The following is a 16,992-nucleotide window of genomic DNA, read 5'->3' on the forward strand; positions in this document are numbered from 1 at the left end:
GTCAGGAGATCGAGACCATCCTGGCTAACACGGTGAAACCCCGTCTCTACTAAAAAATACAAAAAAATTAGCCAGGCGAGGTGGCGAGCGCCTGTAGTCCCAGCTACTCGGGAGGCTGAGGCAGGAGAATGGCGTGAACCTGGGAGGCGGAGCTTGCAGTGAGCTGAGATCTGGCCACAGTACTCCAGCCTGGGCGGCAGAGCGAGACTCCGTCTCAAAAAAAAAAAAAAAAAAAAAAAAAAAAAAAATTAGCCAGGTGTGGTAGCGCATGCCTGTAATTCCAGCTATTCAGGAGGGTGAGGCAAGAGAATTGCTTGAACTCAGGAGGTGGAGGTTGCAGTGAGCAGAAATCGTGCCACTGTACTCCAACCTGAGCAACAGAGTGAGACTCTGTCTCAAAAAAAAAAAAAAAAAAGGCCGGGCGCGGTGGCTCAAGCCTGTAATCCCAGCACTTTGGGAGGCCGAGACGGGCGGATCACGAGGTCAGGAGATCAAGACCATCCTGGCTAACACGGTGAAACCCCGTCTCTACTAAAAATACAAAAAACGAGCCGGGCGAGGTGGCGGGCGCCTGTAGTCCCAGCTACTCGGGAGGCTGAGGCAGGAGAATGGCGTAAACCCGGAGGCGGAGCTTGCAGTGAGCTGAGATCCGGCCACTGCACTCCAGCCCGGGCGACAGAGCGAGACTCCGTCTCAAAAAAAAAAAAAAAAAGGAGCCCTCCCAGATGGTGAAAATGGGGGGTAACAAAGACAAGCAGTAACAATGGCATCCCCAGGAGCTGGTTTATTGAAAGCTGCTTCACGTTTGAGGCTCAGTGCTCCATCTCTCGCTGGGCCACCGATGTCTCCATCCCAGGCGTGGTGACATGAGGGTGTGCAGAGGCAGAGCTGGGCCTAGTGCTTATGTTCCAAGGTCTGGGTGGGCCCTTGTCCCCTGCAACAAAGGCCAGCGCCGATCCCCGGCTGGTCCGGGCCTGACCAGGTGGGGAGAGGAGCCTTTGCAGGCTGAATTTTCACAGCATGGGCCCCTCCTGCGGCTGGCCTGACCTTCAGGGACATGCACTGGCCCTTATCTGAACACAAGGTAGGCGGAGTCCCTGCCCTCTCCAAGGAACTCGTTGCTGTATCTCTGTTCACTTTCATGCCTGCTGTGCCTGGCTGGCCCTTGGAGGGGGAAGTGTGGCCAGCATCGGCCCGTGGCCAGTATGGTGCCCGACTACTGCAGGGTGAATGTGGCACTGCTCGCAGACCTTCCTGCTGGGCCAGCCTCCTCCAGAAGCTGTCCTTGGGCACCAGTGTCCTTGGGTTCAGCTAGTGTCTGGGCAGCAGTGCAGCCATGGACTCTGGCAGGGTCAGGCTCCCGGGTAGCCCTGGCCGTGGGTTCAGCAATGGGAGGTCTTGATTGAAGGCCACTGCCCTGGACACAACCTTGGGTTTTTCAGCCTGGTCATCAGGCCTCACAGCACCCAGGCATGGGGACGTGGGTCAGTCTGGGCCCCCTGACCTGTTGGCGTCAGGGTTGTCCTGGGCTCTGCTCAGCGGCCAGAGCGGTCCAGCAGCATGAAAAGCAGCCCCAGCAGCACGAGCGGCGTGAAGACCAGCAGCAGCCCCAGCAGCTCAAGGGCCAGTAGGCTCAGCAGCACCAGGCGGCGGGCACAGGGTCCCCGCTCCCGCAGGGCCCAGAGCTGGGCACCCAGGAAGGGTGGACAGGGCAGGAAGGGCAGGCAGCCCCGGCCGCCCACGGGCCCTGCCAGGAAGCGCAGCTGGTAGCGGTGCTCCAGGGAGCCCCAGGGCCCAGGGTTGCGGTGCTGGGGTGCAGGGGTCTCTCGGCGGGGCTGGTGTGAGGGCCCGTCGGCCTGTAGCAGCTCCTCCTGCAGTCGGCAGATCTCCCACTCCAGCATGGGCGTCTTCTGACGGCATAGCGGGCAGCGCACCCGGCCCAGGTTGGCACTGGGGGCCGAGCCCAGAAGCCTGTGCAGGCAGCCTGCACACAGGCCATGGCCGCAGTTCAGCAGGGCCAGGCGGTACTCTCCGGCGCCGTAGGGCTCTGTGCAGATTGGGCACTCCTCCTCTTCCCCCTGCCCCGCTGCCTGCTCTCTCCTCTCCTCCTTCCAGGTTGGAAGGGCCCAGGCACCCTCCACGGCCACGGCCCCCAGCAGGGGCTCACTGGCTGGAGTCTCGGCACCTTGGGGGGGCCCAAGGTCATTCCCTTCACTTGCTGGCACTTGGCACACAGGGTCCAGGCACTCAAAGCCCAGAAAAGGTCCAGGTGGACTGACAGGCCCAGAGCTGGAGTCGGCCGGGTGGAGGGTGGGGGCCCCAGGGCACAGTTCAGGGGTGGTGGCCCTGGGGCAGGAGTCAGGATAGGAGGGCAGGGACCCCAGGGTGGCAACAGGGGTGGCCCTCAAGGGGAAGCAGGGTCTGGGCTCCACCAGGGCTCTGGCACTGACCTCCCGGCTGGCTCTCCTCACTGGAATTGGACTTTACTGGGGCCCCAGCAAGGCCAGCCTGCTCTGGGTGGATCCTGGGCCCACACGGTGCCGTCCCCAGTCAGATCTGGCTGGAACCCAGCCTCAACCATGTTTAGTCCTGTGCCAGCGACCGGCCGACCACAGATAGAGACTCCGAGACAGCGAGGCGGGTGTGAACAGCCACTGGACTCCTCCAACAGGACTTTCCTTCCCAGTGCCTAAAACCCCTCCCAGGGGCGGGGCTGCACCTACCACGCCCCCTCCCGCCGCTCCTCTTTCCGGCAGCCTCGGCTCCCTGGTGGGACTGACGGATGGCTTGGCTACACCTTCCCAGCACCTGCCCAGAACCTGGTCCTGGCAATCAGACCTTAGCCGACCCACCAAGCCCTTGAGAACGAGGCAGTCAGGGAGCATATCACATTAGAGACAGACAGAAGAGCTGCAGAGGCCACTGGGGTACAGGCAGCCCAGCAAGGCTGTACCATGGCACCTACCCACCCAGTACCTAGGGCACCGGGAGGAGCTAGAGGAAAGAAGCCTGTGCTAGAGGCAGTCACTCAAAGGCCACCATTTACTGCAAGGGCTTTTCTGGGACCAGGAGACAACAGGCTGCTCTGGCCTGGGACACCCCCACTGCTCTGAGGGAGCTGGCATCTTAGTGGCGTCTGAGCACAGCCTGAGCCCTGTGGAGGTGCGGGGGCAGTGACTGGAATGTGCTGCTTGGCAGGCTGCAGCAGCCGAGGTGGCCCCAGGGCAGAGGAGCGCAGCGCGGCCTCATGGGTGCCCTATGCCACCCCTGGTGCCCATGAGGCTGCTGATGCCGTCCTGGGTCACGTCACTGGTGAGGTGAAAAGGCCCAGGCCACCACCTTGACTGGGAAGGGGGTAGAGGGGACAAGGACACAGCTCACTGTCAGGGTGTGGGAGGAGGGGAGGGCTGGCTGGGCAGAGGCTGCAGTGGGGTCAGGGTTCAAAGGGTGGGATCCAGAGTCAACGGGAGTGTGGCTGTGCTCGGGAGCTGGCTGTTCCCAGAGGACCAGCTGGCTGGTCTGAGAGGACGACGGCTGCTGTCCAGGAGCTCCCTCGTGGATGCCTTCCTAGGCTCCCAGGAGGATGGCCATCAGAGCGGGTACGGGCAGCCTCGGGCCTCAGGCCCACGTCTCGCTCTGGAAGCGCTGTGTCCGCTGGAGCCTGGCTAGATATGCGGCTGCATCAGGGCTGCAGAGTCCGCCATTCTCCTGGAAGATGGACATCAGGGCTTCCGAGACGTCCGCTGGCATGGACTTGGCGTTGCTAGAGGGGTAGGTCGCAGAAGGCTCAGTGAGGCCCGGCACTCAGGGGCTGGGCCCCCTCCTGCTGCACCAAGGCCAGCTCACCCTGCCAGGTAGAAGTAGGCACCCTGTCGGTCCAGCAGTTCCCACACAAGCGACCCCAGCTCCCGGAGCCGGTGCTGCACATACACTTTCTGCTCCTGTAGGGCAGAGAACAGGGCTGACAGCTGAGTCTGAGCCCCCTCCCCTCCTTTCCCAGCCCCTGAGCACACACACCTGTTCCCGGGAGAAGGCAGGGACAAGGGTCAGACAGTCCCGTGTCTCCAGCTCCTGCCATTCCGCCTCCCAGTAGAAGTCTTGGTCCCGCCAGCGGCAGCCAAAAAACAAGAAGTTTCCTAGGGAAATGCAGGGCGCTTTTGGACACAGGTCCTTGAGGTTCAGCTGGGGAGCCCCAGCCACAACCCTGCCCTGGGACCCTGGGTGCTCACTGGTCTGGCCCTGGGCCACACGCTCCTGGATGGCTGCTCGGAAGGGGGCTACCCCAGTGCCAGGCCCCACCATGATCACGGGGGTGTCTGGTGTCTCTGGGAAGGCCAGACTCCCAGGCCGCACCCAGAGGGGCACCCGGACAGGACCTATTGCAGGAGGGAAGTGGCATGAAGAGGATCAAAGACCTGTGCTTCATCTGCTAGGGCCCTAGCCCAGCATTTGCGTGAGCATGGGAGAGAAGGGGATACTGGCCCACGGCCCCCACCCTGGGAGCAGGGGTCACCTTGCCCAGGGTCCAGGGATGCCAGCCAGGAGGAGCAGAGCCCCCGGCGGGGCTCCTTGAGGCGAGTCTGGAACTGCACGACAGCCACGAGGATCTGCAGCCGTGAGGGGTGAGCCTGGGGAGGACGGCGGGGGGGTGGGGGGTGAGGAGTGAGCCTGGGGAAGACGGCGGGGGGGAGGTGAGGAGTGAGCCTGGGGAGGACGGTGGGGGAGGTGAGGGGTGAGCCTGGGGAGGACGGCGGTGGGGGGCGGTGAGGGCCAGGCCTGGGGAGGATGGTGGGGGTGGTGAGGGGTGAGCCTGGGGAGGACGGCAGGGGTGGGGGTGGAGGAACAAGGCTGCCCTCACCTGTGCCTGGGCCATGGGCCCCACCTACCTCCCCCAGGGGCAGTCCAAGTGGGGGAACGTCAACTGCTTAGAGAGCAGCCCCTGCCTACAAAGCCCCACAGCCGCGGTCCCAGCTTTCCCAGGGCTAGTCCTGGGCTCCACCCACTGGGCCCCTCACCAGCATCGAGGAGGCGATGGAGAAGGCCCTCGGCCGGATAGCAGGGATGAGGTCCAACAGGTAGTCGGGAGGGATGGCAGCAGCTGTGTGCGGGAAGTCACAGAGCACCTAGGCAAAGAGAGTCTCAGGGTGGCTGCAGCGTGGCTGTAGCCTCAGGGGCTGGGCCTGCCGCCGGCCCACCTCACCTCCACGATGGTCCTGCGGGGCCGGTTGCAGTATTCAAAGAGCTCCTCCTGGCCTTGGGCAGAACTGAACTCCAGCAGCTTCTCCCGTTCCAGCTCATGGAGGGATAGACAAGCCAGGAGCTCGAAGAAGGAGCGGCGAGGCACGCTGGCAATGTCCAGGTAGTGGGACACGAGGTGCCGCATGGAGCAGGGCTGGGGCAGCCTCATGGGGCAGGAGACATCTGCAGGGTGAGCGGCAGGTCTCCGTGGGCTGCAGCGGGGCCCTTGGGGTAGGGGCCCAGGGCACGGGAGAGGGCAGAGAGTCAGGGTGGCTGAGGCCGGGCTTACCTGGCTCCCGTGGCTGCAGCGTGAAGAGCTGGTCAGGGTCCAGGCCCAGCACCTGGCAGAACTGCTGGACATGGGCAGCCGAGTTGGAGGGCTGAATCAGTACCACATCGCCAGCAGCAAAACTGTATGGAAGAAGCCACCAGGGCTGTGGGGACTCTGCGGGGAGGATGCTCAGGGCCCCGGACGGAAGCCATCCTCTGCAGCCCAGCCTGGCCTCCCCTCAACCCTAGACCCACAGCCCACCTCACCGTGCCCTCCTCGGTCCCCAGCAGTCCCCACCGCCTGCTTGGTGTCTTGGGCCGTGCTCAGGCCTCACCTGATGCCAGAGCCCGAGATGTCAAACTCAATCAGCCGAACGTCCTGGAAGTGGGAGGGGCCAGTGACTCTCTGGTTGGAGATCATGGGTGCTAGGAAGGGCTTCGACTCTGACGGGGGCTCCTGAGAGCCGGGGTGAGCCACCCGCTGCCCCTCAGAGCCCGTGCTGGGCGCCTCTTGGAGGAACAGCAGGGTGAACTTGGAGGGCAGGCTGTGGGAGGGCATGCTCATCAGACCAGGACCCCTCCCCAGGGGCTGCCCACCCACACGGGAGGGACCCAGGGCAAGGTCCCCAGGCCGGGTTGGGTCTGCTGTGCCTGTGGGTGACCTGGGGCCCACACTCACGGGACTCCAGGAGGGATCTCGGCGAGGTCCGGAGGCGGTGGGAGCAGACCCAGAACCCTGTCCCACAAGTCTCGCAGCCAGGGGTCCACAGCAGCATCGGGCCTGGGAGGGAGCACGTGTGCTGGCCTGAGCGGACCCAGCGTGTGGCCAGACTGTGGAGGTGGGTACCACGCCCGCAGACTCACCCCAGCTCATGCTGGTCATCACCTAGGCACACGGGCAAGAGGGCGCTGCCCCCAAGCTGCAGTAGCCGTCGGTGCAGCTTCTTGGCCACGAAGTTGAACCTGTGGAGACAGTGAGGCTGGTCCTGGGCGGAGAGTGGTGCCCAGGCAGAGTGGAACCCAAGAGAGTGGAGCCGGGGGAGGGCCTTCCTCGGGTGGAAAACACACTCCCCACTGGCTGCACCCTAGGAGGGGGCAGGGCCTCCACATGCCAGGGGCTGCTGAGATCAAGGCAGCACCAGGGCCCCAAGCAACAGGTCCTCTGCTGGCGGAGAAGAGCCTGTGTGGGTGGGAGCATGCGGTCTCATCCCACTGACGGGCCCTCATTCCTGGGCAGGGACTTGACGCAGCTGATGCCTGCAGGCCTCTAGCCATGGTGTGGGTCAGTCCTCAGCTAAGAAACTCTGTGCTGGGGAGAGCCAGGCATCCTCTTAGGGGTCAGTTTCACTTCTCACTCTGGTTCCGAGAGGCATGACTGGCTCCAGGTCACGCTCCTCCCTGGGAACGCCGTCAGCAGCCGGGCTCCCTCCCTCGCCTGAACGAACACTGCATCCCACACAGACCAACGTCACACACAGAACTACATCACACATGAAACTATGTCGCGCACGGAACTACATCATGCATGGAACAAAACCTCCCGGCAGAACTGGGGTGGCGGCTGCCTCTGATCTTCCTGTTCTTTCATCTGAAGTGACTGACACCCCGCTACGCACACAGCTTTTGATGCTCAGTGCTCAGCGGACCTGGGCCCTACGTGGACAGTCAGGGTTTTCTCTGTTGTGGGGTCTAAACATGCCGTTTGCACACTGAACACACTACTCCTTGCTCAGGGTGCAGAGAAGCACTGTGAAAATGCCCAGAAGAAAAGGCGGAGGCGGCCTCTGGGGTGGCAGGAGCGTACAGGGTCCTCCTCCAGGCTTGAAGTCGTGAACACCTCACAGCACACCTTTTTGTAAAAGTGGGGACCGGTGCCAGGTTGGCCTGTGTGACATCAGCGTGGCTCTGAGCCCAGCCCTCTGCCACCCTGCCTGCTCCCCTCTGTTTCCTCCCCGCAGCGTGAAGCCTGGGGTGCTCACCAGGGAGCGTTGTGGACGAGAAGCCAGCACTGCCGCAAGGGCCCTGTGGTCTGCAGGGGCCGACCCTGGAAGCTGGTCTCTGCCCTCTGCCAGCACACCTGTTGCTCGGCCCCCAGAACTGCTCCGTCCGCCCACTGTCCCATCCCCTACTCACTTGGTGTATGAGGAGTCCCCGAGGCCCAGGACAGCAAATTCCATCTGACAGAGGGCGGTGGTGGGCAGCTTCTTCCGGAATATAAACCTCCAGAAGTTCTACAGCCGGAGGAAACTCTGAGTCAGAGTCTTCAACCTCTAGGCCAGCCCCACAGCAGGGAGCAAGAGGACGGTCTCAGGGGAACAGGCAGGGGGCAGAATGGAACTGGACCTATCTGACCAAACGGCAGGGCCTGGGTCCAGCCTGCAGGATGATGGGCACTGGGAGGCAGGGCTGGTCCAGGGCCTGGGGAGACCAGGGCCCACCCTGCCCACAGGAGCCGGACAGCCTGCTGTGCACTCTGGGCCTGTGTAGGGCTCCCTTCCTGGGACATCACCCTCCTCTGCCCCAGGCTCTGAGCTGCCACGAGCAGCTCTGCACTTGGTCTCCAAACTGTCCACCGCCCCAGGAGTCCCTCACCTCCACCTGTCATTTCCCAGCAAAAGCATGGGCCTCCGCTCCCTCAATGGGTCTGTACCAGAGGCTCTCACACCTGGACCTCTGAGGTCCTAGTGTCTCTGGGGCCCTCACACCCAGCCCTCTGAGGTTCCAGTGTCGCTGAGACACATCTTCCTCCTTCCATGGCTGCAAGACCTCGAGCCAACAGGGTCCCGATCCTCTGGTTCCACACCCTGCCTTCCACGGTAGCCTCCCAGCTTGATCGGAGGCCCCCTCTCCCCGACAAGGAGCCTACTGCCCCCTCCCTACCTGGATCCCAGGTGGCCTGTGTGCGTGGTCTTCACCACCCACCCACCTCCCCTATCCATGGCCAAGCATGGAGGCTAGAGTAGGGGCCCCAGGCCCCTCTGTGGACAGAGAGGCCCTGGCCTTGTCAGCCCACAGCTCTGACCCTGGCCCTGGCCCACCCTTGGCCTCCCGGGAACTCACTGCCTCATCAGCTGCCTCCCTGGGCCATGTTGTACAAGCAAATGTACCCAGCCTCTTGCCCCCGAGAGCCTCCCTAGCGCCCTGCTGCTGAGACACCCTTGCTTCCTGAATCCCAAAAGGATCTTCCCTGCTCCCTTTGGTTAACTTGCTTCCCAAGAAAAGGGTTCCAGAGAGCTCATTTCTGTGACTCTTCCCTCACTCAACTGGCATGTGGCTGGGTCTGTCCTGGGATTGGCACCACCACTGAAAAGCCAGGGCCCCACCCGCCCATGGGGTGGGTAGGGCACTCTGTCCCCAGAGGCTAACCCCACAATGACATGCCCCAGGGGAGCCCTTTCCTTCTCAGCAGGGCCCTTCCTGGGCATGGGGCTCTCTGGCTGCAGACCCAGCTCTGGACATCGTTACTTTCCTGGATAACTTCCTCTCCACCATTGTCTTCTCATTCTGAGGCCACTGGAATGATCTTCGAATTCTGGTATCTGCTTCCTTCCATTTTCTATGTTGCTTTCTGTCATACTTTCTAGGATTTCTCATCTTTTTTTGAGATGGAGTCTCACTCTGTAGCCCAGACTGGAGTGCAATGGCGCAAACTCAGCTCACTGCAACCTCTGCCTCCCAGGTTTAAGTCTTTCTCCTGCCTCAGCCTCACAAGTAGCTGGGATTACAGGCGCGTGCCACCATGCCTGGCTAATTTTTGTAGTTTTAGTAGACACAGGGTTTCACCATGTTGGCCAGGCTGGTCTGGAACTCCTAACGTCAAGTGATCCACCTGCCTCAGCCTCCCAAAGTGTTGAGATGAGACACGTGAGCCACCGCGCCCGACCCACCTCGGCCTCCCAAAATGTTGAGATGACAGGCGTGAGCCACCGCAGCCTTTTTGTTGTTGTTGCTGAGACAAGGTCTCATTCTGTCATCCAAGCTGGAGTGCAGTCTTGAAATCACAGCTCACTGCAACCCTGACCTCCTGGACTCAAGCAATATTCCCACCTTAGCCTCTCTAGTGGGGATTACAGGTGTGTGCCACCACGCCCAGCTAATTTTTTATTTACTTATTTTTGTAAAGACAGGCTTTTGCCATGTTGCCCAGGCTTGTCTCAAACTCCTGGGCTCAAGCAATCCTTCCACACCTTGGCTTCTCAAAGCGCTGGGATTCCAGGCTTGAGCCACTGCACCCAGCCTCTTCTAATCTTTTAAAGTTTTTCATGTCCATTTAAATAACTATTTCTGGCCAGGTGCGGTGGCTCACACCTGCAAACCTAGCACTTTGGGAGGACGAGGCGGGCAGACTGCTTGAGCCCAGGAGCTTGAGACCCCATCTCTACAAAAAATACAAAAAAAAATTACTTGCATGTGGTGGTGTGCACCCGCAGTGCCTGCTGCCCAGGAGGCTGAGGTGGAAGGATCACCCGAGTCTGCAAGGTCAGAGGGCAGTGAGCTGAGATTGCGCCACTGCATTCCAGCCTGGGCAACAGAGCGAGCTCTGTCTCCAGAAAGAAAAGAAAAAGAGAAACAGAAAGAACCGTTTCCTGTTCCTGAGTCTCCAGCTTTGCCTTTGCCCCATGGAGGTCACATCCACTGCGGCCTCGGCCTCTGCCCGTCTCTACCTGTTATGCGGGTCCTTCCTCGGATGGGGTGTGGTTCTCTGTGGTGCATTTGCTTTTACCCAGTCTGGAGTGCAGTGGCACAATCTCAGCTCACTGCAACCTCCGCTTCCCGGGTTCAAGAGATTCTCCTGCCTCAGCCTCCTGAGTAGCTGGGATTACAGGCGTGCGCCAATACACCCAGCTAATTTTTTGTATTTTTAGTAGAGATGGGGTTTCGTCATGTTGGCCAGGCTGGTCTCAAACTCCAGACCTCAGGTGATCCACCCGCCTCGGCCTCCCGAAATGCTGGCATTAGAGGCGTAAGCCACTGCCCGGTGCCCCGTGGGTTTCTTCACCAGATAGGCAGGGACCTGGTCACTCAGCCTTTGACTGTGGTTCCTGTTTTCTCCTGTCTGCTGCAAGGGGCACCTGCCTCACCTACAGCATCATTGGCAAGGAGCCAGGGTCCTCCTGTCTCGCTATGGATAGCCACTAAGACTCACTCCTGTCTCCAAGGCCATGGGTTCTGGGTCCATGGCCTCTTCAAGGAGCCCCCAGTTCCTGCTGTGGGCGTTAGCTGCCCCCTCCAACTCCTGGTCTTCTCTGTGGGTGCCCATACTTGGGACTCTTCCTTTCCTTGTTGACCTGAGTCCCAGCATGAGCACCAGCTTCCCGCCACTGGCTGACTGAATGCCCAGCCCAGCCCGTCTCTCTCCTCTCCCATGCTCTGGGGCTTCCCTATCCCACCATTCCCCTCCCCTGCCTGTGCTCCACTCTGTACCCCCTTCTATTCCATCCCACTCTATCTGAGATCCCTTGACCTACGCTCAGCTCTCCCCTCAGGCGCTGCACATCCCCTGCCGTCCCTACTCAAGTCTTCAGCCTCTTTCTCCCATCTCTCCCCTGCCAGCGATTAAACATGCCGGGTGCGGTGGCTCACGCCTGTAATCCCAGCACTTTGGGAGGCTGAGGTGGGCAGATCACGAGGTCAGGAGATCGAGACCATCCTGGCTAACACGGTGAAACCCCGTCTCTACTAAAAAAATGCAAAAAATTAGCCAGGCGTGGTAGCGGGCACCTGTAGTCCCAGTTTCTCGGGAGGCTGAGGCGGGAGAATGGTGTGAATCCAGGAGGCGGAGCTCGCAGTGAGCTGATATCGTGCCACTGCACTCCAGTGTAGGCAACACAGCAAGACTCCATCTCAAAACAAAAAACAAAAAACAGAAAACATGCCAGGTTTCTCTCATCTTTTTTTTTCTGAGACAGGGTCTTGCTCTGTTGCCCAGGCTGAAGTGCAGTGGCCGATCCCGGCTCACTTCAACCTCCGACTCCCTGGTTCAAGTGATTCTCCTGCCTCAGCCTCCCTAGTAGCTAGGATTACAGGCATGTGCAACCACATCCAGATAATTTTCGTAGTTTTAGTACAGCCGGGGTTTCACCATGCTGGCCAGGGTGGTCTTGATTTCTTGACCTTGTGATCCCCCTGCCTTGGCCTCCCAAAGTGCTGGGATTACAGGCATGAGAAACAGCACCCGGCGTTTTTTGTTTTCTTTTGTTTTGTTTTTAAGACGGAGTCTAGCTCTGTCGCCTGGCTGGAGTGTAGTGGCATGATCTCGGCTCACTGCAACTTCCGACTCCCTGGTTCAAGTGAGTCTCCTGCCTCAGCCTCCCGAGTAGCTCGGATTACAGGCACGCACCACCATGCCCAGCTAATCGTAATTTTAGTAGAGACGCGTTTCACCATGTTGGCCAGGCTGGTCTCGAACTCCTGACCTTGTGATTTGCCTGCCTCGGCCTCCCAAAGTGCTGAGATTACAGGCATGAGCCACTGCACCCAGCCCACACTCAAGACATTCTTAGAAGATGCTCTCGGCCGGGCGTGGTGGCTTATGCCTGTAATCCCAGCACTTTAGGAGGCTGAGGCGGGCGGATCACAAGGTCAGGAGATCGAGACCATTCTGGCTAACACAGTGAAACCCCATCTCTACTAAAAATACAAAAAAAATTAGCCGGGCATGGTGGTGGGCGCCTGTAGTCCCAGCTACTCGGGAGGCTGAGGCAGGAGAATGGCGTGAAGCCAGGAGGCAGAGCTTGCAGTGAGCCAAGATCATGCCACTGCACTCCAGCCTGGATGACAGAGCAAGACTCAGTCTCAAAAAAAAAAAAAAAAAAAAAAAAAGGTGCTCTCCACTCACTCACTGAGTTGCTGATCTCCTGTAATCTGGCTTGTCTCCCCATGAACCACTGAAGCTGCTCTTGCTGATATCACCAACAATCCCTTTGCCAAGAAATCCCATGGATTCCTCTCAGGCTTTATCTTATTCGACTTCTGTGCAGCTTTAGGTGCCGGAGCCCTTCCTGGAACACCTACTCCTCAGGCCTCTCCTTAGGGATGCTGCACCCTCTCTTCCAGCTGCTTGGTCACTCTCCTGCCCTCCTGGGCTCTAACGTTCTGCACAGCCTGTCCTGTGGGGAGAGAAGAGCTTCCTCTTTTTTTTTTTTTTTTTTTTTTTGAGACGGAGTCTCGCTCTGTCGCCCAGGCTGGAGTGCAGTGGCCGGATCTCAGCTCACTACAAGCTCCGTCTCCCGGGTTTACGCCATTCTCCTGCCTCCGGAGTAGCTGGGACTATAGGCGCCCGCCACCTCGCCCGGCTAGTTTTTTTTTTGTATTTTTTAGTAGAGACGGGGTTTCACCGTGTTAGCCAGGGTGGTCTCGATCTCCTGACCTCGTGATCCGCCCGTCTCGGCCTCCCAAAGTGCTGGGATTAGAGGCTTGAGCCACCGCGCCCGGCCAGAGCTTCCTCTTCTCACACTTCTGTATTGTGGCTACCTCAACACCTACCTCCCTGTGCCCCAGGATCTTCCTTGGAGCGCTAGTCCTACTGTACTTCTCCACTTCAATGTCTCCAGGTTCGCTTCCTGCACAACCACCTATTCCCACTGTGTTCTCTTATTTCTGTGGATGGAACCACCACCCATCCAGAGCCCAAATCCCTGTCTTGATTCTGCTCGACCTCTCGGGTCTGTTCCATGTCCCGGGGTCTCTCTCTTCCTAACACCCATGCAACGTGTCCATTTCTATCTTCTGCCACCACCTTAGCTCAGACCGGTAGCATCTCCTGCCTATCCTGTGCATCTCATGGCATTATTCTTGCTCTTCTGCTGACCAGTGGCGGTCTTGCTAGCGTAGAAACATGACTGGGTCACCCCTACAGTTCCGACAACCCTTCATTTCAAGCCCATCTGCCTTGCTGTGGTTACTCAGGCTCTTTGGACTGGGCCTGGCTTCCTGCCTCTCTTCTCCTCCCCTCTTGCCCCAGTGCACTCCTCAGCTTGGCCACCCTGAGCTGCTTTTCACTTTTCACACAAGCCAAATAATCTTTTTCCTCTGCACAGACTGCTCCTTCTTCCTTGGTGCCTGACTAGCCCTCACGCATTCTTCTGTGCCTCAGTTTACACTCTTTTCTTCCAGAAACCTCTGCCTGGGCCCCAAGGCTGGGTGAGATAAGGCTCGATGCCCCTTATCAGTGCTCCTGTGACATATGCTACTTTCCCCAGCTGCAGGTGTTCGCTGGCACTGTCATTGCCCATTAGGTACTTCTGCTACAGTGTGAACTCTGCCAGGATGGAAATACGGCGCTGGGTTCACAGCTGGATCCCCAGCACCAGACTGTGCCAAGAATGGAATATGTGCCTAAAAGATGGTCAGAGAATTCAGCAACGTTCCCTGAGGGTCATACAGTCTAGACATACACAGAAGACCCAGACTAGATGCACATACAGATAGCCCTGGAAAGATAAGAAAGGTTAAAATGGATAATAAGGCTATTTAGTGGCTATAAAAAGTTTATTAGAGAGAGCAACTGGAGCCCCCAGCTCCACTCACGGACCTCCTCTCGAATCCACCTCTGAAGGTGCATCAGATAGAGGAGAGCTATTTACTGCACCTAGACTCCAGGCAATGAAAACAGGGTGAGGGTCGAGGGCAGGGATCTGAGGAGCCACATCAGGCCAGCCTTACCTTCATGTTGTCAGGGGGGTCTCCTTGGCCTGTAGTTGCACAAACAAATATCACCAGGGGCTCGTTAATCAGATTCACCTCAACAAAAAGACACACACGTAAGACCTCCGGCTGTAAGGACTGGGCGTCCTTCCCAAAACTTGACCCCCTTCTCCTTCACTCAGGCTGACATGACAGAGAGATTTATGTGAGCGGCCAGACCGTCTTCTCTTTCAGGTTCCACCTTCCTCCGGGTGCTAAACTGAACTACTCTTCCCAAGCCTCCCCTTTCCCTAAATCCGCCATAAGGGAAAGACCCGCTCTCAGAGACAATGCGACGCTTTTTGGGTTGACGACCCCGAGAGGCGGGCACGCCAGCCCTGCTCGTCCCCCACGCCGAGGCCCTAGCGAGCCCTCACCACCGGGTAGGAGTCCAGGGCCTGCACCCGGCAGCCAAGCCGCCGGCGCCGGGCCTCGCGAGCCAGTCTCTCCGACACATCCTGAGCCGTGCCTGTCTGGCTGCCGAAGAGCACCAGAAACTGCGGGTTCGGCATCTGAATGCGGCCGGCTCCAGGTCGGAGACCAAGAACTAGAAGCCAGATCCCGCCGGTAGGGATACAGGGACCGCTCCACCTTCCGCCATCGACCGGAAGTGACGCACTAGGGACGCGCCCAGTGGGGCATGGCGTCCTATCGAGGCGGGTGTTCACGGGCGGCCAGGGTTGAGTCCCGGGTCGGGGCCAGGGGATTGCCGGCGAACCAGAGCCGAGGGCTGGGGCTGGCGGGGCCGCTCGCTGCCTCTCGCTCGCAGCAGCGGCGGCAGGCGCGGGCGAGGGCCACGGGGAGAGGAGACGCAGCCCCGCGGGTAGCACGCTCGGCCGGGCCCCGGCCCGCGCTCAACGGGCGCGATGCTCTTTTCGCTCCGGGAGCTGGTGCAGTGGCTAGGCTTCGCCACCTTCGAGATCTTCGTGCACCTGCTGGCCCTGCTGGTGTTCTCTGTGCTGCTGGCACTGCGTGTGGATGGCCTGGTCCCGGCCTCTCCTGGTGGAACGTGTTCGTGCCTTTCTTCGCCGCTGACGGGCTCAGCACCTACTTCACCACCATCGTGTCCGTGCGCCTCTTCCAGGATGGAGAGAAGCGGCTGGCGGTGCTCCGCCTTTTCTGGGTCCTCACGGTTCTGAGTCTCAAGTTCGTCTTCGAGATGCTATTGTGCCAGAAGCTGGCGGAGCAGACTCGGGAGCTCTGGTTCGGCCTCATTACGTCCCCGGTCTTCATTCTCCTGCAGCTACTCATGATCCGCGCCTGTCGGGTCAACTAGCCTCACCGAGGTGCCGGAGAGGGAGCGTTGGACGGCTAGAATGCTGACCTGAAGCCGAGGCCCTACTTGCGCCGCACCGGAGGAGAGGCTCTCTAGTCTAAGGCAACTCCTGCTTGCGCCGAGCTGAGTGCCCGGTTTCCCTATTTCAATCCTGCCTGAAATTGTTTCTTCAGCAGGGCTTAAAAGAGCAGCCTTCATCCTGAAACTGTATTTCTTTTTATTTAATGCTTTGAGTAGATAATCCTGAATTGAGGTCCTGAGGAGGCCCCCAGGCCAGACAGTCCTGAACCCCTCTGACACTTGGAAGCTGAATATAAGTAAAATGTCCAGGTGGACTCTGAGTATTTCCTGTGGATCCTGGGAAAGTACTGTTGCACAAAGGCTGCAAAGCTGGACTCAGGAATGTCCTCCAACCAGCAGCGCTGACCTGAGAGCTCCCGGTGCCGTCTATCCAGACCAGATTTCGGTAGATGCCTTTGTTAGATCAAATGTAAACCAGCTTGTATCTCCCCTGTGCCACGAGAGAGACTGGCTTTTTATTCCAGTCTAGGCAGAGAGAGAAGAATGTTGAATAAGAGCACGATTAGGGTCCTGTCTGGTTATCTGTTGCCCACGAAAAGAACTCTGCTGTCCAGGCACTGCTTGGTTTCCTATCCCAGCAAAGACTGCAGTACCGTGGACCTTTTCACCACCTTGTGGCTGGCACTCTTAGCACACCTGAGACAGATTTAAGCCTCCCTGAGAGACTGAAGAGAGGAACAGGTGTCGGATACTCATAGGCACTGAGACCTACAAATGGGAAGCTTGTGAGTGGCCCAGCTTTGTTGGCCTACGAACTTTGGTTTGATGCCAGTCAGGTGCCAAATGAGAACCTTTGCTGAGATGCAAATAAAGTAAGAGAATGTTTTCCTGAAATGAATAGTGGTTGCCTGTACCCCTCAAAGGTTAAATGTGATGAATATTGAGATACTCTCTGCTGCATGGTGTAACTGGTTACAGAGCTGCAGTTTCAGATGGATTGAAACCTGTGGCTAGAGCTTAGTGGATGGTGGTGGTGGGAATCACTTGTTCTGGAGAATCCCTCCTTCCTGCTCTGGGAGGTGGGTAACTCAGGCACCCGCCCCACCCCGTGTGAAAACAACAGTCTAGGCTCATGTTGAAGACCCGTTGAATGGTTTGTGACCCCAGAGCCCATGACTTCTTGCCAGTGTGTGGTCTTGTGTGGGCCTTGTTGGCACTCTGTGGAGCGGAGATCAGCAAACAATGTCCTAAGGCCTGTTTTTGTGTGACCCTTGAGCTGAGGATGGTTTTTACACCCCTAAATAATTAAAAGCAGGCTGGGTGTGGTGGCTCATGCCTGTAATCCCAGCACTTTGGGAGGCTGAGGAGGGCGGATCACGAGGTCAGGAGATCGAGACCATCCTGGCTAACACGGTGAAACCCCGTCTCTACTAAAAATACAAAAATTAGCCGGGCATGGTGGCGGGCACCTGTAGTCCCAGCTACTTGGGAGGCTGAGGCAG

General features: G+C 58.9%; 3 protein-coding genes across 4 annotated transcripts; 1 reads left to right on the forward strand and 2 right to left on the reverse strand.

The window, feature by feature from the left end:
• Window positions 1–769: 769 nt before the first annotated feature.
• On the reverse strand, window positions 770–2,231 carry LOC117099110. Its single transcript, XM_033238440.1, has one exon. The coding sequence runs from the start codon at window positions 1,899–1,901 to the stop codon at window positions 1,536–1,538; it is 366 nt and encodes a 121-aa protein (XP_033094331.1). The 5' UTR covers window positions 1,902–2,231; the 3' UTR covers window positions 770–1,535.
• NDOR1 (NADPH dependent diflavin oxidoreductase 1) lies at window positions 770–14,823 on the reverse strand. Of its 2 annotated transcripts, none has more exons than XM_033238434.1 (14): window positions 14,571–14,771; window positions 14,173–14,201; window positions 7,642–7,739; window positions 6,373–6,471; window positions 6,188–6,289; window positions 5,844–6,053; window positions 5,528–5,649; window positions 5,201–5,421; window positions 5,016–5,123; window positions 4,514–4,628; window positions 4,230–4,376; window positions 4,018–4,136; window positions 3,847–3,941; window positions 770–3,763 (listed from the first exon to the last, which is right to left on the reverse strand). In XM_033238434.1, the coding sequence occupies exons 2-14, from the start codon at window positions 14,176–14,178 to the stop codon at window positions 3,619–3,621; spliced, it is 1,587 nt and encodes a 528-aa protein (XP_033094325.1). In that variant the 5' UTR covers window positions 14,179–14,201; window positions 14,571–14,771; the 3' UTR covers window positions 770–3,618. The 2 variants fall into 2 exon arrangements, with proteins under 2 accessions (XP_033094325.1, XP_033094327.1); XM_033238436.1 differs by having other exon boundaries at window positions 3,026–3,763; window positions 14,173–14,250; window positions 14,571–14,823.
• Window positions 14,824–14,938: 115 nt separating this feature from the next.
• TMEM203 (transmembrane protein 203) lies at window positions 14,939–16,098 on the forward strand. Its single transcript, XM_033238439.1, is given in 2 exon segments — window positions 14,939–15,177; window positions 15,180–16,098. Coding segments are annotated over 2 exon segments (408 nt in total). The 5' UTR covers window positions 14,939–15,059; the 3' UTR covers window positions 15,470–16,098.
• The last annotated feature ends 894 nt before the right edge of the window (window positions 16,099–16,992 follow it).

The sequence above is a fragment of the Trachypithecus francoisi genome, unplaced genomic scaffold (genome assembly GCF_009764315.1).
Source record: "Trachypithecus francoisi isolate TF-2019V2 unplaced genomic scaffold, Tfra_2.0 Lachesis_group16, whole genome shotgun sequence".
NCBI classification, from domain to species: domain Eukaryota; kingdom Metazoa; phylum Chordata; class Mammalia; order Primates; family Cercopithecidae; genus Trachypithecus; species Trachypithecus francoisi.

Coding starts and splice junctions, on each gene's coding strand:
- LOC117099110 (XM_033238440.1), bottom strand. CDS start 1,901: ATGCTGGAGTGGGAGATCTGCCGACTGCAGGAGGAGCTGCTACAGGCC.
- NDOR1 (XM_033238436.1), bottom strand. CDS start 14,705: ATGCCGAACCCGCAGTTTCTGGTGCTCTTCGGCAGCCAGACAGGCACG. Junction 6,472..7,641: donor GGGGACTCCTCATACACCAA/GTGAGTAGGGGA, acceptor CTGTCTCCACAG/GTTCAACTTCGTGGCCAAGA. Junction 5,124..5,200: donor CCCGCAGGACCATCGTGGAG/GTGAGGTGGGCC, acceptor CTCTTTGCCTAG/GTGCTCTGTGACTTCCCGCA.